Source organism: Podarcis pityusensis (assembly GCF_964106645.2).
Source record: "Podarcis pityusensis genome assembly, chromosome: 2".
NCBI lineage: Eukaryota > Metazoa > Chordata > Lepidosauria > Squamata > Lacertidae > Podarcis > Podarcis pityusensis.
Genome location: NC_138029.1, coordinates 127,214,610 through 127,237,779, shown reverse-complemented (window position 1 = coordinate 127,237,779; position 23,170 = coordinate 127,214,610). Strand labels below are relative to the sequence as shown.

The 23,170-nt window shown below is 54.1% G+C and overlaps 2 protein-coding genes across 3 annotated transcripts; both read right to left on the bottom strand.

The window, feature by feature from the left end:
- Positions 1-6,284: 6,284 nt before the first annotated feature.
- On the bottom strand, positions 6,285-12,327 carry HSD17B8 (hydroxysteroid 17-beta dehydrogenase 8). The gene is made up of 9 exons (XM_080986973.1): positions 12,248-12,327; positions 11,558-11,748; positions 11,076-11,192; positions 10,834-10,929; positions 9,726-9,811; positions 9,381-9,465; positions 9,247-9,289; positions 7,778-7,852; positions 6,285-7,009 (listed from the first exon to the last, which is right to left on the bottom strand). The coding sequence occupies exons 1-9, from the start codon at positions 12,291-12,293 to the stop codon at positions 6,993-6,995; spliced, it is 756 nt and encodes a 251-aa protein (XP_080843099.1). The 5' UTR covers positions 12,294-12,327; the 3' UTR covers positions 6,285-6,992.
- A 1,899-nt stretch (positions 12,328-14,226) lies between these two features.
- Positions 14,227-22,909, bottom strand: SLC39A7 (solute carrier family 39 member 7). 2 transcript variants are annotated; one of them, XM_080996235.1, is made up of 8 exons: positions 22,794-22,909; positions 21,000-21,570; positions 19,874-20,042; positions 19,630-19,704; positions 17,701-17,826; positions 16,786-16,896; positions 16,453-16,649; positions 14,227-15,394 (listed from the first exon to the last, which is right to left on the bottom strand). In XM_080996235.1, the coding sequence occupies exons 2-8, from the start codon at positions 21,558-21,560 to the stop codon at positions 15,143-15,145; spliced, it is 1,491 nt and encodes a 496-aa protein (XP_080852361.1). In that variant the 5' UTR covers positions 21,561-21,570; positions 22,794-22,909; the 3' UTR covers positions 14,227-15,142. The 2 variants fall into 2 exon arrangements, with proteins under 2 accessions (XP_080852361.1, XP_080852360.1); XM_080996234.1 differs by lacking the exon at positions 22,794-22,909 and having other exon boundaries at positions 21,000-21,734.
- Positions 22,910-23,170: the final 261 nt, after the last annotated feature.

The following is a 23,170-nucleotide window of genomic DNA, read 5'->3' as shown; positions in this document are numbered from 1 at the left end:
TCCCAACATTTTCTCCGCAAGGAGCTCAAGATGGTTCACGTAGAATTGTGGAGAAATTGAGTTGGCGGGGACCCCTGGCGGTCATCCAGACCAACCCCCTTCAGTGCAGGAATCTCGGCTAAAGCATCGGGGACAGAGGGCCACGCAAACTCTGCTTAAAAACCTCCAAGGAAGGAGAGTCCATCACCGCCTTAGTCAAGCAGCTCTTACCCTCAGAAAGTTCTGGGTTCCAGTCCTGTTTCTCCCCACCTCTTCCTCCCCTCCGCACCGCAGCTCTGCGCGGAGGCAGCGACTGGTCCTCAAAGGTCACTTGGGGGGATCTAGAATCACGGAATCCTGAACGCTGGAAGATTCAGGACGGATAAAATAATTCCCTTCTTCCCGTGGAACTCTGGAACTCTCTGCCACAAGAGTCAGGGATCAGACCCACCGCCGTCGTAAGACTCTGGAACTTCCTACTCCTAGTTGTGGCGGTGGTTTGGGGGGGCTGTGCAATCCCGCCCCCCCGCCCCCAGCGAGGTGCGTGAGTCCTGTGCAGCCTCCCCGTTCATGGGCAGTCTACCTCTGAGTCTCAGCTACTGAGGCGCAACGCCAGGGATGGGCGCGGACTGAGTGCGCCCCCTCCTCGCGCATCTGGCTCGCCTTCCCCGCCCCCCGCCCCGATCTGAGGGGTTCCTACTTTTGCTGCGGGGGCTCACACTTTCCCTGCGGCCTGGGGTTCCCCCACGCGGCGGGGATAGGACTCCCCGCTTCCTGCGCAAGCCGCCCCCTCAAAAAACCGGTTACGCACCGGATGGATCCGACTTTGCCTGGAAGATCGATCAAACCGGGAGGGAGACCCTGCTGGAAATGAAAGGCCGGTTCAGTGAATAAACTTCCTTTCTCCAAAGAATTGGTTAAAAGGGAAAGTGTGGGGGAAATAAAAATAAAAATGGGGTTTTTCTTGAATGCAAAGCATCCCAACCCCATTTCTCCTCGGGTCTTGGTAAAATCAGAAATCCTCTCGCTGGCGGGAGCTGTTTTTTTGGGGGGGGGGTCTCCTTCCCCACCCCCCCTACGCACAGGGTGGGCTTGATGACCCTCGGACCCCTTTCCGACTCTATGGCTTTCTCGGGTGAAAACCCTCTCAAAGCTCATGGAGGGAGGTGAGGGGTCCCCCACTTCACACCCAATTTTAGGGAACCCCCCATAAAAACCTCCTTGGGACATTTGGCTGGCGAGGGGCTTTAAACGCTCCCTCTATCCCCCTTCCCGCCTCTCCGATGCAAGAAGAGGCCGCCTTTATCGGGGGGGGGTGCAAATTGGGGAGGGGGGCATCTTGCAAAGGGGGTTCCCAGCCCCCCCCCCCGATCTAGGCAGCCTCGAGATCGCTGCTTCCTCGCCATTAGCGCCAGAAAGAGGGAGCGGGGCTATTTATTTAGAGACGCGGCGATAGATGGAAAAACCCGGGAGTTCCAATAAGGTCACTTTTCATTTAATTATCAATCGACGAATCGACGAATTGATTGAATAATCGTTCATTAATTATTAGTTATCAGCTAGCTATTAACTTTTTTAAACACCGGGAGTTCTAATACGTCCGCTGTTCATTTAATTATCAATCAATCGATTGATTGATTAATCGTTAATTCATTATGAGCAGGCTATAATTTTTCCAATTCATTTTCAATCATTAAATTGATTCTGTAATCGTTAGTTCATTATTAGTTAATGAACTAGCTATTAATTGTTTTAAAATATCGCTAATCACCCGCCCTTCGCCGGCAGCTCCCAGGGCGGGCTACAACCATTGGGAATTTAATCCCGTTAGAAACCAGATTCCCCTCAGAGGAACGGGGTGGTCTCTCTCTCTGTGTGTCCCCCCCGCACCCCGAAATGCAAGAGCCCCCCCGCTCCACTCACCCCAATCCATCCTTCCTTCCTTCCCTCGGTCCAGGCGCTTCTATTCCTCGCCCTCCGTCTCCTTCTTCCATCTCTTTCTGATGCTTCGGAGGGGCTGCTGCGTCACTCCAGGGGGGTCTCCCTGCCCTCCCGCCCCCAGGACAGACTTGTGGGGGGGACTGGTCCGGTGTCCCAGATGGCGCTCGGGGTCCAGCCTCCCTCCCTCCCCCCTCCCCCCCGCCCGGTCCCATCTGGCGCCATCTCTGAAGTCTCGGAAACTCCTGAGAAAGCAAAGCGCACCCCCCAACTCTGTCTCTCCTCTCCCCCCAACCTCGTGGGCCCCGATCCTCTGGGGTCCCTCTGCTGAGGATGCCTTCCTCCCCCATTCCCGTCGCCCCCCAACCCGCGCTTGGCCCCACCAGGGACCCCAATCCTGCCCCACAACCGTCCCCTAAACTCACCCTAACTTTTCCCTTCTCGCTGGGCAAGAGTTATTCTAGGCAACCCCGAAGCGAGATTTTGGGGTGAGGCAGGACCTACTCACAGCCCTGCCCCATTTCTGCGCCCCCAGTTCCTCCTCTCGGGGGTCCCGCTGCCCGGCCCAGCCGCCTGCCCGGCTCCCCGGCCCCCTCGGCCGGCCTTTGGGGGGCGAAGCGTTCCGGCCTCGCCCTCTCCCTGTCTGTGCAGCTGGACCCACAATAGGCCCCAGTTATGTGGGGTGGGGGAAGAGAGAGAAGGAGGTTGAATAGGGGGCGGCCGCCTCAATGGGGGAAAGCCCCCTCCCCTCCCTCCATGTGCAGGGTAGGAAAAAAGGGGGGTGGGCTGGAGAGCCACCCAGGGCGATGGGGGTCACCGTGGCCAGGATGGGGGGCGGATGCAGTTGCCACGGAGACGCCCAAGGATGCCAAGGAAAGGCCTTGGTGGGGGGCAGGAGGGCGAGGAAGGCCGAGGACCCCCCAGCGGGTCAGGGAGCACCCAGCCCGCGTTGCAGCTGGGGGTGGGGGGTCGGGTGGGTGTGGGGCGGGGGTCCCTGGCGGCCTCTGGTCTCTCCATCCTCGCCTGCGCTCCCCCGCCCCATTCCGTTGCCCGGGGTGATGCGCCATTCAATGGGAGGTAGCAGGGAGCCGGAGGCTTGAAGCAGAGGCCGGAGAATAGGGGCTGGGCTGGGCTGGGGGGGGTGGAGAGTGAGACCCCCGGCTAATCCCCCTCCCTCCTGCCTCCCCCTCTCCCCTTAACCCTAATCCCCCCTCCTCCTCCATCCCCAATTCAATTCAGGCGACAGAAGAAAGCGGTTGTCTCTCTCGCACACAGGCCCGTCTTAGGGGGAGAGAATATGGGGAGTGGGGGGGGGGAGGAAGAAGCCCACTCCCCACCTCGGCCTCAAAGCGAATGAAGAACCAAGCCCGTGGGGTGGGGGAGCCGCAGAAAGTGGCCTTCGTACCCTCTCCCAGATACCACATCGCAGCGCGATGGGCAAAAACCAGGGCAGGCTCTCACCGGGGTGGGGGCAAGATCTCTCCCCCCCCCCGCGCCTCTGAACAGCTCTTCCCTCAGCGAGGCTTGCTAGGAACCGGCGTCACGCAACACACACAAAGTTTTCGGGAAAAGTTCCCACCAAAAAGGCTTTTGCGCCTTGGGCAGAATCACGGAAACTGTAGCGCTGGAAAAGGGGCCCGCGGGTCATCCATCCCAACCCACCGCAAGGCAGCGGAAGAATCGCCCCCACAGCAGCGATTCCTGCCTTGGACCGCTAGATGAAGGTGGTTTTTTCCCCCAGGAAGGAAATAAAATGGCCCAGGAGGAAAGGGAGATCTATTCATTCAAGGTTCTTGTGTAACGTCCTTTCCTCCCCTAAATTATAAATATTCCACAGAGGAGAGATTCGCACGCAGAAAGAAGCGTCAGGGAAGACCCCCGCCCCCTGCAAACCCTTTTCCGATGGGGGGTCAGCGGAGGAGCTTTGCTGCCCGGCAAGATCAAATCGCTTTGGACAGGGGGGGGGGTTTGTGAATATGCCCCCTCCCACCTTTCCCACTCCTCTGGCTGAGTCAGGAAGAGCATCTGAATAATTCCAGTTGCTGGGGGGGGGGGGTGTCTCGGGGGGGGGGGCGACTCTTGCTGCCGCTGCTTCTCGGGTGATGTTGGGACCCCCCCTTTGGCCTGATCCTGTTGCGGCTGCGGGGGGGGGGGCAATTTCGACCTCTGCAAAACGCATCTCTGCGTCTCCGCAGAAGGAATTCGCGCGCAGGATCAAGCAACGTTGAGGACCCCCCCCCCAAAAAAACCCCTTCCATTCCTGAGCGACTCAAGCGCGTTTCGCTAGCTCCAGACATAGCAGCCAACTCCGAGGGGCTGAGGTCCCTTTGCTCGCCCCCCAAGGAAATATTTTAAGGGGCTGGCAACCCAGAAAAAGTAGATAGGGTTTGCCATTCAAATAGCGCGCGTCATGGGATGGATTACGCAGGGCGTCGCTTATTCCGCTCCCCCTCCAACCCAACAATATTTTATTCAAGTTGGCACCCCTGGCTCCAGATCAGCACCCCTGGCAGGGACCTCTGCAAACTGACAGAGCAGAATCATAGAATGGCAGGGTTATTGGGGGACCCCTGAGGGTGGTCTAGTCTGACCCCCTGCAATGCAGGGATCTGGGCTCAAGCATCGATGGGAGAGGGCCGTCCAAGCTCTTCAAAACCTCCGAGGAAGGAGAGTTTGGTGCAACAGCATCTTATGGATTAAATTTATTTTTATTCCATTTATTCATTTATTTATTATTAATGTTGCAACACATATATGAAATCTTTACATAATGATACATATACGTTATATTCTTATGTATTAAATTGATATACCGCCCTTTGTCCAAAGATCTCAGGAAGGTTTGAAAGATAAAAATTCAGGATAAAAGCGCAAAATAAACACAAGGAAAATTGAAACAATAACACATATCTCAAAGGCTGTAGAATATTCAAAGTATTGGTTTGGAAACACCCCCCAAAAAAGGAAAAATATGTACGGTATTAACTTTTGTTTTGTTCTCCATAAAACCTAGTGAAATTTATTCAGAATAAAAAAATAACAGAATATTAATCAGCCCAAGGTGTAGTTCTGGTTGCCCCATCTTCAGAAGGATATTGTAGAGCTGGAAAAAGTGTTCGGAAAAGAGTGACTTCCCTTTGAAGAATAAATGTTTTTTGGGGGGCGGCTTTTTAGCTTAAGAGAAAAGGCAAGGAAACAGGAGACACGATAGAATTTTGTGAAACTGTGCATGGCAAGCAGAAGGCAGACAGAGATGTTCTCCCTCTTTCGTAACACTCGAACTCGGGCCCATCCCATGAAGATTCGGGACAGATGAAAAGGAAGGACTTGCTTTTAAACTTTGGAACTCCCTGCCACAAGAGGCAGTGAAGAGGATGAGACAAATTCAGGGAGGAAGATGGCTGCTAGGCAGGATGGTTCGGCCCTGAATCCCAGCTGCCGGACCCCATAGGAGGGGAGAGGGCTCGCGTTCGAATCCCGCTTGCGGTTTTTTCTAGAACCTCCAAGTCCAGAGGCAGTCTACCGGGAGTCCTTTGGGACTCCCCAAAGAAGGCACTTCCTAGTTCCTCTGCGCATGGGTGTTTCATGCGCCCCTCTGGTGGGAGTTTGTGGGCCAGATTCTGCATTAAAATCGGTTTCCCAGGCATGAGAAGGGTCTGCTGGGTCTCCTCCACATTGTCCGCTGACCCTTCCTTCCCTGGACAGGGTGGGAAGGCCCAGCAGGGCTGCCTTTGGGTCAGGGGGTGCAGACAGGGGCCCCCAAGCCGCTCAGTGGCTAATCTCTTTCTCCCCCAGAGGAATCAGGGCTGCCTTCCCAGAACACCCCAATAATCCCTTGGGCAAACATTCATTAGTGCAGGCTCACAACTGGGCAGCCACCCATATCCCCCCCCACCCCGGGATTAGCAGGCAGAAGGGGACCCAGGCGTTCGGGATCACAACTGCACCCCCCGCTGCCTACGAGAAGGGCAAACCCGGACGTTAAAAGAGGATCATTGCAGCCGCTGTAGGAAAGGCACTCTGCACATGATAAAGGCACACTAGTCCCTCAGGTTCTAAAGTTGAGCCTGGGTGCTTTGAGACGAAGGGCTGCTTACATTTTGGGGGGGGGTGTTGTGGGACCCCAACGGCTCACGTGGTACAGACCATGCTGGACACTCCAGGCTGGGGGAGGTGAGTGTGTGTGTTTGTGGGTGTGCGATTTCCTGGGGCGCTTCTTACACAAACGCAAGCCACCATGAAGCTGGGTGACCGGGCCAGTCCTTGCAGGGTTGGGGTGAGGATTAAATTGGGGGGGGGGCATGCGCGACAGGATAACCAGATATACCACCCCTGAGCTGATAAATGCAATAAATGGATAAGAAAACTGAGCAGACTCAGCGTATTTATTATCATAGAATCAGACCATCATATTATGGAAGACGTTTTCGTGGATGTAAGTTCATATCTGCTGCAAGAAGAGTCACCCCCAGGGATATTTCCTGGGTTGGGGGGGGACACACAACATGGCAGAATACATGGGAGAGAGTCGATTGTAAAACGACTCATATATATCTTGTTCCCATTCACATATATTTGAGGCTATGTAACCCTGCCAGTCTTTGTTCAGGGTGATAAAGTCTCTCTTCCCGCAGTCCTCAAGCAACAATTTCTGCATTTCCCTTAAATTTCCCTTAATTTCCCCTATTTCAAGGTGGCTCACAGCATTAAAGTGTTTCTCAAAGAGGTACTTTGATCGCCTGCGCATTTGTAGAAGCCGTTGATTTAACTGAGCGATATATATCCCAAAACAAGGCACAGAAATCCTTGGAGTGGAAGTTTGGGGTCTCCGTCCGGTGAGATCTTAGCCTCGCTCCTTGTGCAAAAGACCCCCCTCTCTTCTGGGGGGAGGTCCCCCTGCCTCTAAGCCCCCTCCCCAAATCTTGCATTCAAAGATGTTAGCCGGGAGCTTCTCCAAGACAGTGAAGGAGGAACCTGCCCCCAAGTCCTTCCTTTGAAAGTGGGGGGGGGGGGCCTCAGGGAGTGTGGTTTCCTTGTGGGTGGGGGGCGGGTTTCTCCAGAGGCAGGAAAAGGCATCAGATGAAAAGACCCCCTGGAGGAAGAGAAAGAAAAGGGGTCAGCGGCTGACCCTGTGGAGATGGTTGGAAGCTGCCCAGGGTAACCCATTCAGATAAGCAGGGTATTAAAAAATATAATATAATATAATAATAATAACAACAATTCACTTAATTTTGTTCCATAACCTTTACACGCATTCCCAGAGGGGATAAAGCAATCAAACTTTCTGTAAAAACGTTCGGATGATGAAAACCATGAGCTAAAGAGTAACCCATTCAGATAGGCAGGGTATAGAAAAATAAAATAACAATAATAATAATAATAATTCACTTAATTTTGTTCCATAACATTTATACGCATTCCCAGAGGGGATAAAGCCATCAAACTCTCTGCAAAAATGTTTGGATGATAAAAACCATGAGCTACAAAGGGAGATCCAAACATGCACCGGCTATTCTACGTGTCTGACAGGAGAATTTATCTATTTCGTAAAATTTATACAGGCTGGGAAACAGCTATGCAAACTCTTTAAAGAACAAACATTCTGTGTTTTTTCCTTTGGGTGGGTAGGGTTGTCTAAAATGGAAATGTTTTCTGCAGGCGCTGGAAGGAGTGCAGCGAAGGTGCCTGGCCTTTCAAGTGGCAGGGAGTTCCGAAGTCCACGTGGAAAGATGCAAGTTATCACAAATACGGGAGACCTTTTGGGGTCCCTTCTCACTGCTCCCCACCACCAGCGCCGGCATCCAAGGGGAGCCCCCCACCCCAAAGGGTCCCCAAATCAACCCCCCTTCGCCCCACTTACCGGTCACCTCCAGGCTGGCGCCGGTGATGTAGCGGCTGTCGTCGGAGGCCAGGAAAGCACAAACCTCGGCAACATCTGGCGGGAGATGGAGGAGACTGTGAAGCCCCCTCCCCCCAATGCCTGCAGCCCCCCAGACGCCGCCAGCCCCCTCCCAGGTAAAGAAACCTGCCCCTTTCTCTTCCGCAGCCTCAGAGAGATTTAGGCCAGTGAAGCCAGTCTTGTCGGCACTGGCCGGAAGCAACGACGGGTCTTTCCCCAGCTGCCGGTGAGGCCGGAGCCAGGGACCTTCTCATAGCATTATTATTATTATTTCCTGTACAATCTATACAGCATTGTACAGCTGGAAAGGGTCCCCCTGAGGTCATCCAGCCCATCCCCCTGCAAGGTAGGAATTGCGGCAAAACTACATTCCTCCCCCAAACTCCCTTAGGCTATATTATTGGTATAGAAATATCGGGAATTGTGTGTAGGAAGGAGGAAATATCTAAATTAATGGCTCTTATTATCCCGAGTAGCACCGAGTTAGAAACAAAAGAGGAATGCAGATGGGTAAAATTGATGGCAACTGCAGCCAGACAGGTTATAGTGAGTAATTGGAAAAATGCAGAAGAGGAAGGGGTGAACCAATGGAGGAAAAAACTGAATAATATTGTGATTTTAGTTACAGATAGGTAGCCGTGTTGGTCTGCCATAGTCAAAATAAAAAAAATCCTTCCAGTAGCACCTTTAAGACCAACTAAGTTAGTTCTTGGTATGAGCTTTCGTGTGCAAGCACACTTCTTCTGAAGTTATTTTGATTGTGATTTTAGAATACAGTATCTAACTGTGAAGATACATAAAACGAAAGGGTTTAAGGTCAGTGAGAAGGAGGAGGAGGATTGGTTTGAGAAGGTATTGAATTATTTGGGTAGGTCTGAGCAATTTGGGGCAATTAAAATGTTAAAAGTTAAATAAACCTTGTGGAGGGAGGAGTGTCAAGGTATATAGAATTGTACATATGGTTGATTTGAATATGTTATTATTGATTATGTATACCCAATATATCAGCCGCCTGGGGGGTTTCACTGTTTGTGTTTCAGTTGTTGGTAAAAATAAAATAAAAAAGAAAAGAAAACTTATTATTATTATTATTATTCCCCACATTAGGGGGCAGGGCCATAGCTCAAGGGGAAAAATATTATTATTATTAATTAAATTTGCATCCTGTACTGCCCTTCATGTGGTTCACAACATAAAAACACAGTAAGAGATCCCTGATAGGCAGCAGCTGAGAGGCATCGCTAAAAACCCCCAGATATTTTTCGCATTTTTCGGTTGGGGTCCCTTCCAACAACACGATTCCTCCGTTCTATGACGTCTGGGCACTCCCCGCCCAGCAGGAGGAGGGAGGGCACTCTGCAGGCGCTCAGAGGCACCCTCCCCACCCTTCAAAGGAAGCGCAAAGATATTGCTGGACTGTGTCACCTGACCTTCGGGCTCCCCGAGGCGTCCCAGCGGCACCATGGCAGCAAACTGGGGAGAAGAAGGGACAGGGGTCAGGGAGGGATCGGGGCGGGTGCCAGCCGGGGTGGGGGCCTGACCTCAGCCCCCCCAAAACACCCACCTTGTCCAGCACTTTCTGGGGGACCTTGTCCGTCATGGGGGAGCGGACGAACCCTGGCAGAACCGTGTTGCAGCGGATCCCGTACCTGCAAAGCGGCAAGGAGAGGAAGCGTCGCCTAGAGGTTAGACCCGGGACAGGGCAGGGTTCAAATCCTCAACGCTCGCTGGCTGCGGACTATTCGGCGCAGACGATCTCGCAGGGTCGTCGTGGGGGTGGAATGAGGAGGGGCTGCCTGTTCCTGCAACGCAGGAACCCCCAGAGGACGGCTGCCCAGGGAAGGAGGGCAGGCGAATGGGGGCTCCTTCCCTCCCCCCAGCTCTCCCTCTGCCCCCCAGCCTGCCTTACCTGGCCAGCTCCTTTGCTGCCGTCTTGGAGAGGGCCTCTACCCCAGCCTTGGAGGCTGAATAGTTCACCTGTCCCAGATTCCCCACCTGAGCAGGAAGAAGAGAAGAAGGGGGGAGGCACAGGGACTGAATTATCAATCAATCAATCTTTATTACGGTCCAGAGACCCAACAAATCATTACAAAGCAATGCACAGTTCAGACAGCCTACCGCCAGGTTAAACAAGCATTTTGTTCAGAATATAGGGATCATTGGTTCTTGCAACCACTGATAAAAACTTCGCCACTGCTAATGTTCTAGCATTTGTCCGGTCTTCCAATAGGAACCTGACATAGTGAGCCTCTGATTTTCCTGGGAAAGGTACCAGCAAAGGTAATATCAGTTCAGCCCTGGCTTGCTCATATTTCGCACAGTGCAGCAAAATATGTTTTATGGAATCGATGTCTTGAGCACACGAGCAAAGTCTGTCCTGGTAGGGAACTCCTCTCAACCTACCATCCAACACTGCAGAAGGAAAGACGTTTAGTCTGGCTTTGGTGAAAAGCCTTAGATAGTTTGGTACTGTCAGGTTTTTAATGTAAGGTGTTAACTTAAAGACATACCCATATTGTACTCCTACTGCCAGAGGACTACAGGCTGCGTGTGATCGAGATCGCAAGTCACTGTGTGCATTATCCCATAATCTTTGCTTTAACATCTTTTGGGCGCCTTCATAACCCAGGTAATACAGTTGGGGGGGGGAGACAGACCAACCAATAGAAGGGGCTTTTCTATCCATGGTTTTCTGCCATTTGCTGACAAACTCCTCATTGGTCAGGTGTTGGTACAAACCCTTCCCTAGATCAAACACTGGAATCCTGAGCCAATGTTTCAGGGAAGTTGAAATTGGGCATTTGCCAGCTTCTAACAGAAGTATGGAGTTGGGGACACAGCTGGGTACTTGCAGCAGAGATCGTAGAAATTTTGCCTGAAAGCCACCTAGCTTAGGCAGGTCCCCATTAGGCCAGACACTTGCAGCGTACAGGAGTTGGGAAATGGATTTTGCATTGAATTAATGGCAGTGGGAGGCAGAGGGCAAGGAGGTCATTAGGAGGGGGGGGTCACTGCACCTTGCCCACGATGCTCCCCAGGTTGATGATGGAGCCCCCGGAAGCCCCGCTTGCCACCAGCGCCTTCGCCACGGCCTGCGTCACCAGGAAGGTCCCCTGCAGAGAAGGAAAAGACTGAGCAGGACGGGGTTGGGATGGATGACCACTGGGTTCCTTTATGAGCCTATAAGCAAGGCGATGGAGGGCCTGGAAACCAGGGGAGGGGCCTCCCGGGGACGCCTCCCTTGCCGGTGGCCGAGTACCTTGAGGTTGACCCGGAGGACGGCGTCAAAGGCCTCCTCCGTCTGCTTCAGCAGGAACTCGTCCATGGTGATGCCGGCGCAGTTGACGCAGACGTTGGCCGGGCGGGAGAAGCGGGCCTGGAGGCCAGAGGGAGGAAATCAGCACCGAAACCTCCGCCGCGACCCCAGGAGGTAAAAAGGACTCGGGCCTCAACATCGCAATGGAGGGGGTTGGGATGGATGACCACCCGGGGTCCCGCCTGACCCTACAATTCCATGATAAGCTCCCTGAAGGACCTTAGGCTGGCCTGCCTAGAAGGGCTCTGGTGAGGATGGAACAGGAGCGGCGGAGATGGAAGGCGGGATACGAAGGCAGCCAATAAACGCACAGGGTGCCGAGGACGAATGCTGACTCAGGGCAAGGCTTGGCAGAGTTAGAGCCAGGGGATTGCAGGGCAGGGACCCCCAGGGCTCATCTAGTCCACCCCCCCGCGGATTCCCACCTGGATCTGGGCCACGAGGTCGGCCACACTCTTGGCGCACCCCACGTCGACGCGCAGGGCCTGGTGGTCGCCCGCCTGGAGCCCCCGAAGCGTCTGGGCTGCACCGGCCTCATCGCAGTCCGCTATGGCCACTTGGGCCCCTTCGCGGGCAAAGCGGGCGCAGATGGCACGGCCGATGCCGCTGCCGCCCCCTGAGGAAGAAGGAAGAGGAGCCTGGGTCACCCTCCCCGGACGGGCTTCTTCCCCAGCAACCCCTCTGCCTTTAACTGCTCCGCGTCAGGCGGAGATGGAACGGGTGCAGTTCTTTTAAATAAAAAAGTTACATTCAGGGCTTGTCGCCGCCAGAGGGCTTGAGCTGACGGCTGAAAGGTCAGGGCTCCTGGGAGGACCCGAGAGGCGGAAATCCAACAGGTAGAGCCACCCCCCTTTGCTCTCCATCATCAACCGTGCTTGTGGGGCTGGGGCCTGGGTTCAAGTCCAGACTTTGGCCTGGGAGCAGGTCACTCCTGGCAGGTTGTTGTGGGTAGATGGAGGGGGTGGAGAGAAAGGCAGCCAAGGCATGAGCTCGACCTGTTGAACTGATGGCTGAAATATGCTGCCTTTCCCCATTGGCAGACCCCATCCCCAAATACCCCCCTCCCGCTGCCCCTGTTGAACTCCTGCCTGCCTCCCCCCCCCCGGAGAAGGGACCTGTCACCAGGGCCAGGGTCCCTCGCAGCCGCAGGTGGGCGGCCATCGCTCTGTGGGGGAAGGACCGGAAGTGAGGCTCCGTGGGGGAGGCTCCGCCCCCGCACCGGAAGTTCAGGCCGTGGAGGCCCTTCTGGGCCGCCGTCTCTATTGCCGCAGTCCTCCAGGGTGGAGGGAGCCAGGACTCCTGGGTCCTTGGGGAGGGTCAGCGGATGTGTGTCCCCCCCCCCCCCGCTCCATCCTTTGCAGCAGCAGGGGAGGAGGGGATCCAACAGGTGCTGCTCGTGCAGGGCTGTACCTGTTGAATTTCCACCCAAGCGCTTATTTTTTTAAAAGACATATTTAATAATACGTTTTGCATGTACTGTCAGAGGCCCACAGTGGCCGGGGAAAGCCAGTCAGACGGGCAGAATATAAATAGTAAAAATTATTATTATTAAGTAGTGGGTGGACGACACTTCAATACGTTCAAGTTGCAGGAGACTCGGCCCGCGTCTTTGGCAAGCTTTACCAGGAGTGTGTGTGTCCCTCCCTCCACCTTTTAACAGGCATTCAGCATTCACACCTGCCCCTGTTGAATTTCTGCCTTCTGAGTGGCCATCTCAAGCCCACCCCAGCTCCAGAGGCTTCCTCTCTCGTCAGACAGGGATGCAATTAGGCTGGGTTTTCTGGGCTCCTTCAGATCTGAGCTTTGGGCGGTTTGAGCGACAACAGAAACACCTGCGATATAGACACCTGAGACAGGCCGTTGCTCCATCCATTGCTGCAGCACTGGCTCTGCACCGCAAGGACTAGCGGCCTGAGATCTCTGCCCAGCCCTGCCATTGGGGATTGAACCTGGGCCCTTCTACATGCCAGGCAGCTGCTCCCCCAGCGCTGAGCCAGTGAGAGACACTTGCAAAGCTAAGCTGGGACTGGGATGGTTTCAAGCTGGGTGGGGGACAGAGGGAAAAGGGGGTTGGGCTAGATGACCCTGGGACCCTTCCAACTTGACCATTCTGACGCCAGAGCCAGGAGGGCCCTGGGGTGTCGGACTTGCAGTTCCTACCTGGAAATGCCGGCAGAAATCAAACCTGTGACCTGGCAAAGCGGATAATGGACTGCCAAACGATGACTGTTCCAGTCTCTTGTGTCTTTCTTGGGCATACAAGACACCCCACCTGCTTATTGGTCATTCAGCCCCCAACTTTTGGGAAAGGGTCATCATGCTCAATGGTTAGGTGCTTGGCGTCATTCCTTGCTTAAGGTAAAGAGACTCCTGACCATTAGGTCCAGTCGTGGCGGACTCTGGGGTTGCGGCGCTCATCTCACTTTACTGGCCAAGGGAGCCGGCGTACAGCTTCCGGGTCATATGACCAGCATGACTAAGTCACTTCTGGCGAACCAGAGCAGTACATGGAAACGCCGTTTACCTTCCCGCCGGAGCGGTACCTATTTATCTACTTGCACTTTGACGTGCTTTGGAACTGCTAGGTTGGCAGGAGCAGGGACTGAGCAATGGGAGCTCAGCCCATTGCGGGGATTCAAACCGACAACCTTCTGATTGGCAAGTTCTAGGCTCTGTGGTTTAACCCACAGCCCCACCCGTGTCCCTTGCTTACCTCCCCCCAAAATATTCCTTTACCTCTGTTTACTCCACTGCCAAGGTGGGATCCTGCTCCCCCCCCTAAAAAGGGCATTTTGATTTTTTAAAATAAAATCCTAGCTCGACGGCTCCCTGGTCACGAAGTTCAGGTGCTGGCGAGGAATCACAGGGTGGCAGGAATGGGAGGGACCCGGCAGGTCATCTACCCCAACCCGCTGCAAAGCAGGAAAGCAATCATGTTCTGTCGGCCTGAGCAAGATTAGCTCAGAGCAGGAAGATGGGAGTTGTAGTTCCCAGCGCCTGGGTGTTTCAAGGAGGGCGGCCAAGGCTGACCGAGTGGCCTGGGGGAACCTCCATCGCCCCCTGATGACCAAGTGCAGGAACTATACACAAAGCCTTTTCCCTTTTTTTCCAGGGCAGAAGTAAGTTTTAATTGCAGGCGCCACTATTCCTGTCCTTTACACATTTCTCCCTGGTACAACCGTCGCCCCAAAGTAAGACCCCTCCACCCTACAAAAGAAATTGCAAAAAAAGAGAGAAAAGAAATATATATATGACGTGTACACGGAAAGTCCGTTCCTAAACCCCCACACCTTTTCCTCGGAGTATAAATCAGGATTTCTGCCCCGGCTTCGGCCGCGAGAACAGACTTCCAGGAGTCGTATTTTACAGTAGCAGAAACGCTTTTCTAAAGATCCCCTTGGAAAATTCTCCTATGGGGCGCAGTTTGGTTCCCTTTTGGGGGGCAAGGGGGTCCCCACTGTGACGCCCTCAGCTCCCCCCTTCAGAGCTGCGCCGAATTATTCCATTATTGGCTGCCAGCAACTATGCTCCTCCGGCAAAAAAAGCATGATTTCTCCTGACCCCCAACCTCCCCAAATCATGGCTCCCCCATATCCCACACCCTGGTCCTCCAAGTTCCTGGTCCTTGCTTCCGAGCCCCCAACCCCAACAATTCGGGGCCAAGAGGACGGACACGCAAACACACACACACACACACACACACACACACACGAGAACCCTAAAATTTTCTTCCTACCCCCCACCCTGTGCCCTATAGAAAAGGGCATTTTGCTATCTCCAACTGGAGCAGAAGAGCTGGTCCCAGACTGGTCGTTTTCTCCACTTCCTCTTCCTGCAGCACCAACACTGCGCCTCCTGGAGGATGGGAGGTGTGCTGCAGCGGCTGAAATGTCTGGACCCCAGATGGAGCTGGAGAGGGAGTGGGGGGCCGGGCTGTCCGTTTCTCCTTGGTCCCGCCTCCGCTGCCCCAAACGGGCGCCTGGCCCCCTCCCCGTCCTCCCCCCTCCGCTCTACTCGTACTGGGCGATGAAGACCATCATGGCGACTCCGCCGACCAGTCCCAGCACCTCCAGCAGCGACTGCACCGGCCCCGAGTCCTGCAGCAGCTCGGGGATGACCGAGACGGTGGCCACGTAGATGAAGCCGCCGGCCGTGAAGGGCAGGATCCAGGCCGTGGCCGCCTCGCCCACGCCTTCCGCCAGCAGCGAGCAGACCGTGCCCGCCAGGGCGCCCAGCGCCGTCACCAGCTGAAGCTTCATCGCCTGGCGGAGGGGAGAAAAGGAGGACAGTCTCACCCAAGGCTCCTCTTGCCCAGCTCCCCGTGCTCAGAGGTAGACTGCCCCTCTCTAAGGAGGCTCAACCTCTCTACCTCTCTTTCAAATCAGAACCAGTGAAGGCGGTGAAGGTCCTGTGTGAGTACCTGGAGGCGGTTGGAGGATGGATGGCGGCTAACAGATTGAGGTTGAATCCTGACAAGACAGAAGGACTGTTTTTGGGGGGACAGGGGGCGAGCGGGTGTGGGGAGCTCTCTGGTCCTGAATGGGGTAACTGTGCCGCTGAAGGACCAGGTGCGCAGCCTGGGAGTCATTCTGGACTCACAGCTGTCCATGGAGGCGCAGGTCAATTCTGTGTCCAAGGCAGCTGTCTCCCAGATCCATCTGGTACGCAGGATGAGACCCTACCTGCCCGCAGACTGTCTGGCCAGAGTGGTGCATGCTCTGGTTATCTCCCGCTTGGACTACTGCAATGCGCTCTACGTGGGGCTACCTTTGAAGGTGACCCGGAAACTACAACTAATCCAGAATGTGGCAGCTGGACTGGGGACTGGGAGTGATCATTTTGGACTCACAGCTGTCCATGGAGGCGCAGGTCAATTCTGTGTCCAAGGCAGCTGTCTACCAGCTCCATTGGGTCTCAGCCTGCATACCAGCTCCATCTGGTATGCAGGCTGAGACCCTATCTGTCCAGCGCTGAGGGATTTCTGGCGGTTCCCTCACTGCGAGAAGCCAAGTTACAGGGAACCAGGCAGAGGACCTTCTTGGTAGTGACGCCTGCCCTGTGGAACGCCCTCCCACCAGATGTCAAAGAGAAGAACAACTACCAGGCTTTCAGAAGACATCTGAAGGCAGCCCTGTTCAGGGAAGCTTTTCATGTTTGTATTTTAATATTTTGTTGGAAGCTGCCCAGAGTGGCTGGGGAAGCGCAGCCAGGTGGGCGGGGTATAAATAAATAAATTATAATTATAATTATTATTATTATTATTATTATTATTATTATTATTATTGTATTTCGACCCGTCCCTGCCAGGGAGATCCGTTACCTTCTTCTTGCTGCAGCCGGACTGGACGAGGATTGCGAAGTCGCCCACCTCGTGGGGCACCTCGTGGAGCAGGACCGTCAGGGTGGTGACGGCCCCTACCGTGCCCCCCGCCAGGAAGGACGCCCCCAGCGCCAGCCCGTCCGTGAAGTTGTGGGCAAAGTCAGCAGCCAGGTTCAGGTAGCCAGACACACGCATGGCTGGGGGGGGGGGAGACAAGAAGAGGAGAGAGAAGAGAAAGTGAGTGGGGGGCTGTGTCCCTGGATCCCACATTTTAGAAAATCCCAATCGCACCCCGCAAAAAAATCCAGGGCTCGCCCAAATGCACCACCTCACCAGAGTCGGGGGGCTTCTGCTTCCCCTGGGAGGGGGCTGGGGTTTTCTCCGACGTCTTTCCCCGCAAAGGCTCTTTCTCTGCCTCGTCGTCGCTGCTTTTGGCTTTGGGAACTGGGGAGGAAGAAAGGAAAGTTTTGGGGGGGGCAGGAAGACACCCCCTGCCCCCCCAACAGATAAAGCCACGGCAACAAGTTTATCTCCCCCCACCTCAATTAATCTTTATTAATTTCATGCAATGAATCACAGCTGCAACTCTCCATTGATAACGTAGATAAACAAAGTAGAACAGAAAAGCTGGAAATACGGTAAATTGTTCCCATATTGAAACTTCCCTCCTCCTCAACCTGTTTCTATACCGACTGCATATTGAACATAATCTATTTTACAATTATCCAACGCATCCAAGGATTAGGACATGTTGCAGGAATCATTCAAAGCCTGCCAACGATTTTACATGTTTACCATGATCTTTTAGATATTTACAGTGATCTTTTAGATATAATTGTCCCATTCTCTGTAGAATTTTTGATCTACTGTACATGGTTCCATCTCGGCATATTCTAACAGTTTCGTCTGCCCTTCCAATTTTGTCAGTATCTTCTCTCCTTTCCAACAATGGGCTAACAACATTCTCGCTGCCATACATAAATAATCTCCTTAAATCTTTCGGTATCTCCACGCCCATAATCCCCAGGAGAAAGGCTGCCGGTTTTGGGGAAAAGGTTAATTAAAACCGGTTTTTTTTAGCTCGTTGTAGATCATTTCCCCAAATTCCTTCATCCTTTTGCAAGTTTATCTTGCCCGTCGCCCCGAGATCTTTGGCCAAAGGGCTGTGTATAAATCGAACAAAGAACCGAATAAACGAGGAACTTTCGCAGGGGGCAGATTTGGCCACAGGGCTTTGGCCGCACCCACCGTGGCTGTGTCCGTGGTGTCCGTGGCCTCCTTTGACGTGCCGGACGAACTTCTCCACCACCAGGAAGGCCACGATACCCCCCAGGACCCAGAGGCCCACTGACATCATGTGCTGGTGCTCAGAACCTGGAAGGAGGCCGGGGGGGGGGGGGGAGATGAGCAGAAGATGATGAGAAAGAAGAGACTGCAGAAGGATCAGGCCCTTGCCCCTGGTGGTTTCCATTTTAATAATAATGACAATAATTGTATTACTTATATCCCACCCATCTGAATGGGCTGCCCCAGCCGCTCTGGGCAGCTTACAGCAAAATTTTCATAAAAACACCATGAAAGTTCAAACCTTAAAAACCTCCATAAATAGTGCTGCCTTCAATCATCTTTGAAAAGTATTTTTTCCCTTTTCTCTTGGTTTGTTTCTGATCTCTCTTCTCCAGTTTTTATTACATCTTATGTTGAAAGGTGTAAATAACTTCACAACCTTTGGAAGACATCCGAAGGCAGCCCTGGATGTTTTTAATGTTTCTTATGTTTATGTTTTTATATGTACTGGAAGCCGCCCAGAGTGGCTGGGGAAACCAGGCCAGATGCGTGGGGTAGAAATAATTATTTAATGATTGTTGTTACTGATACACAGCAATAAAAATACAGTTGAAAAGGAAAGTTGATTTCATGGATATCTACTGGGAGGGCGTTCCACAGGGCAGGCGCCACCACCGAGAAGGCCCTCTGCTTGCTTCCCTGTAACCTTGCTTTTCGCAGGGAGGGAACTGCCAGAAGGCCCTCGGCGCTGGACCTCAGCGTCAGGGCTGAAGCATGAGGGTGGAGACGCTCCTTCAGATATACTGGCTGTTTAGGGTTTGAAAGGTCAGCACCAACACTTTGAATTGTGCTTGGAAACATACTCGGAGCCAATGTAGGTTTTTCAAGACCGGTGTTATGTGGTCTCAGAGGCTGCTCCCAGTCACCAGTCTGGCTGCTGCGTTCTGGATTAGTTGTAGTTTCTGGGTCACCTTCAAAGGTAGCCCCATGTAGAGCACATTGCAGTAGTCCAAGCGGGAGATAACCAGAGCATGCACCACTGTGGCAAGACAGTCTGTGGGCAGATAGGATCTCAGCCTGCGCACCAGATGGAGCTGGTAAACAGCTGCCCTGGACACAGAATTGACCTGCGCCTCCATGGACAGCTGTGAGTCCAAAATGACTCCCAGGCTGCGCACCTGGTCCTTCAGGGGCACAGATACCCCATTCAGGACCAGGGAGTCCTCCACCCCCACCTGCCCTGTCCCCCAAGAACAGTACATCTGTCTTGTCAGCATTCAACCTCAATCTATTGACCACCATCCATCCTTTAAATTGTAAGACTGCCTTGTTTCAATTGAGCTCAGGTGTGGCACGTTTTCAACCAAGAGTGGAGTGCAAATTGTCCAGGTAAACTACTAAACTACCTGCAGAGATAGCGCAGGATAGTGCACACCCCGGAAATGATCTTTTTCAGCTTCTGCCTTCTGGAAGAAGGTAAAGGGTTATAAAGACTAGGACTAGCCGCCGGAGAAACAGTTTCTATCCAAATGCAATTTTGTTAGTGTAAGGTAGTCTCTATGGGAGTATATTGTATTTAACTATGGGGTATCAGAGTTTTTAGGGGGCTAACCAGGCTGGGATAGCAGGCTTCTCTGTTTTTGAATGTCTGGTGTAGATTTTTTCAATGTCGTTGTTCTGTATGGGACAATGACAATAAAGATTATTTTATCGTATCATAAATGAATAAATGTTTGCTCTCTCCTGCAATGACTCAGCCTTTCTCCACCTGAGCTCCCCAGATGTCATTGGGCTACAACACCCATCATCCATGGCCGCTGCTTTGGGCTCCCTAGGGCTGCTGGGAATTGTAGTGCAAAAAGCTCCCCCCCCCCAGCGCCGAGTTCTTACCCTGGTGAGAATGCCCGTGGGATTCTGGCTTCACATGGCTGTGTCCTGCGCCTTCCCCGTGGTGGGAGTGCGGCTCTGGAAGGGAGAAGGAACAGGTGAGTAAAAGGGACCTCTGAGGGCCATGTAGTCCAACCCACCGGAACCGCAGCTCACTCGGATGAGAGGAGGGGAGGGAAGAGGCTATCCAGCCCAAAGGAGAGGCAGGGCGGAGGGGGCAGGACCAGGGGGCTGCCCTTCAACTCACCCAGCGCGTGAGGGATGAGGTGCAGGAAGGCGTCTCCCAGAAGCCCCCCCGAGGCGAAGCTGAGCAGCAGTTTGAGAAGGGCTTGATGCTGGGAGGTGTTGGACTCCACCGGGATGAGGAAGAGGATGAAGTACGGGGCAGCGCTGATGAGGAGAGTGGCGCCAATGGCCTACGGGTGGGGGGAGAGAAAGAGAGGGTCACCCCACAGCCAGCAGGGGCCCCTTGGCCCAACCCCAGAGTTCCTGAGCCACCCAGCCCAGGCCGCTGCAAAGCGGGACTCGCGAGGGCCCCTCTTTTGCAGACTGAAAACAGATAATAATGATATTAAATTTTATTTATACCCCGCCCTCCCCAGCCAAGACCGGGCTCAGGGCGGCTAACACCCAATATAAAAACAAATGATTGAAATACAACTTAAAAAACAAGATTAAAATACAACACTAAAACATTAAAATGCAACCTCATTTCAGTGGAAATTTTTCTGGGATGAAAACATCAGGTCTTCACCAAGGCTAACTATCCAGACTGGTCCTACGTGGGCCAGAAGAAAGCCAGGGAAGTCCCCAAATAGGAATTCCATCACAGAAGGAGAAAGGAAAAAAGAAAGAGAGGGAGGGAATCAAATTGGCTCCAAGCCAAAGGCCAGGCAGAACAACTCTGTCTTACAGGCCCTGCGGGAAGAAATCAGATCCTGCAGTGCCCTGGTCTCATGAGACAGAGCGTTCCACCAGGCCGGAGCCAGTGCTGAAAAGGCCCTGGCTCTGGTTGAAGCCAATCTAACTTCCTTAGGTCCCGGGACCTCGAGGGTGTTGTTATTTATGGACCTTGAGGTCCTCCGTGGGGCAGACCGGGAGATAATGTTAGATAATAAAAAATGGGCAAAAGGGATGGTATGGAATTCACCATCAACACGATGGTGGCTCTCTGTATGGCCGCCCTGCTAAAGGCACTTATGAGGAAAGAAACCCCACTGGATATGTGGAACTTGCTTCCAAGGCAACACGGAGAGGAAAGCGCTGCCAGCCTCTCCCGCCCCCAGAAAGAGCAAAAGACCCCCGTCCCACCCAGAGCCCGGGGAAAGGGATCCAGGAAGACGCTTTGTCCCCTATGGCTGGAAACCACTCACGTAAGTCCACAACTGCAGCGGCTCCAACTTTTCCCTCCTCGGCAGAGGTTTCTCGTTCCCAGGGGAGGATTGGGCCCTGCTGGGGCCGCCAGCAGGAGACTCGTGCGAGTTGCTGTGGTGGAGAGGACCGTCGTGGAAATGGCCATGACCATGGTGGTGGCCCTCATGCCCATGGCTGTGTCCGTGGTGAAAATCCTCGTGCGAGTGCCCATGGTGCAAGCCTTCATGCGAGTGGCCCCCGTGCGAGTGGCTGTGTCCGTGGTGGTCCTCGTGAGCGTGGCCGTGCCAGATACCCTCGTGCGTGTGCCCGTGGCCATCATCGTGGCCGTGCCAGATATCCTCGTGCGTGTGGCCGTCGTCATGTGCGTGGCCATGCCAGATATCCTCGTGCGTGTGGCCATGGCCGTGAGCGTGGCCGTGGCCGTGGTGGAAGTCCTCGTGAGCGTGGCCGTGAAAGCCCTCGTGCTGCGCGGAGGCGCCCCACAGCAGCGCCAAGCAGAGCACCACGGCGGTGGCAACGTCCGTGGGCTGGGGGCTCACGAACAACCTGCTAGCAGCCATGGCGCCGGATCTGTGGGGAGAAGGAAGGTCAAGGGCTGCACAACCACACCAGCCTTCGAAATTAGCCAGGTGCCAGGCGCATTTTGCCCCTGGCTTTCGACCGCCGGCAACCATGTGAAGATGCCTGGGTGCCAGGATGCTACCTAACATATCCAGCATTTGGGGATTCTTGGATCTGGTCTGTTTTCACGCACTCAGACCTCATCCTGTAGAATTCTATCCATTATACTTTATCTGCACAATCGGAATGGATTTCTGGAACCAAATGGCTTTTTCTGTGCAGCCCGAGTGGGAGGAGCGAAGGACGTCATAGCTAATTGTTGTCGCTCGTCTTCTCTTACCATCCCCCTCCCCCCCCCCGCTCATTGCTGGGAATAATATTCCTATGTTGTGAACGATTCGTGTAACCATTAAGAAAAAGAGGACAAAATTGACTGTCCCTGGATTGAGAGACTTTCCTCCTCTAAGTTCTCAAAGATCTTCAGGTTGTCGTCCAAACTAGCCAGATATTTAACTGAGATTCAATCACAGTTCGTCATTTGAAAAACAAGAGTTTAGAGCCGCCTTGCTCCCCAAAGGGCAACTAGACTTTCTGTTTGGGCAGCTTGTTTTAAGGAAGACACTGACCCACACGGGGGGGGGGGGGGCTCAAGCAGCCGGTCTACTCGCATCTCTTCCCCCCCATGTCAAAAACCCAGATCTTTTCAAGATACTTTGCAGGATCAGACCCAGGCGCAGGAGAGCCTGCGAAGGATGCTTGTCCCGCAGCCATGCCCTGGCTTGGGACCCTCAGCCCAGCCCCTCTTTCCTGCCCCCCAGGGAGGGGGCGGCTGCGTTTTCCGCCCCAGGGCTGGCTTTTCAGGAAGGAAGGAGAGGGGGAAACACGTGTTGGGAGAAGACGGAGGGGGCAGCAAAGAAAAGGGACCCCCAAGCGCAGGGAGACTGGGGGAGGGGTGGTCCTCGTTCAGGGAGGGGAGGGAGAGGCTGGGAGTGGGGAGGGACCCCAGGGGGCATCTAGTCCACCCCCTCGCGAGGAAGGGGGCAGCAAGCGGGGTCCACGGAGGGGTGGGGTCCCTCTGCAGACACGGAGGCTGCCCCACTCGCCCCCAAACGGGGGGGGGGCTTCCCAGAGGGACCCCCCCATCCCAGGCTCCCCACCCCCTATGGGCCACGAGGAAACCCCCCCCCCGGTAATCCCTCCCGCCCCCCCCCCCCCGCGAGCAGGATTCTCACCCGGCTCTCTCCGGATCCGCTATCTCCTGCCTGAAGCCTGACGTGGCAGCAGAGCCCCGCCCACCAAGCCCCAAACATCGCGGGAACTCCACCCTCCCTCCATTGAAAAAAAGTGGTAATAATCCCCCCTTTGCCCATCCCTGTGATGGCGCCCACGGAGCGTTTCTGCCCGCGACAAAGATGGCGGCCGCGCACCTTCTTTCTTTCCTCCCTCCCGCGATAACTGGAGGGACGGGGGAAATGGCGGCCGCCGGTGGCGACCGACCCTGCCCTCAACAAAGATGGCGACCGCCTGGGGTTTGAGGGCCGTTTCCGCGGACGAGCGGCGCCATGATTGTTAAGGGCAGAGTGAGGCGTCGCTTCAAGTAGATTATTAT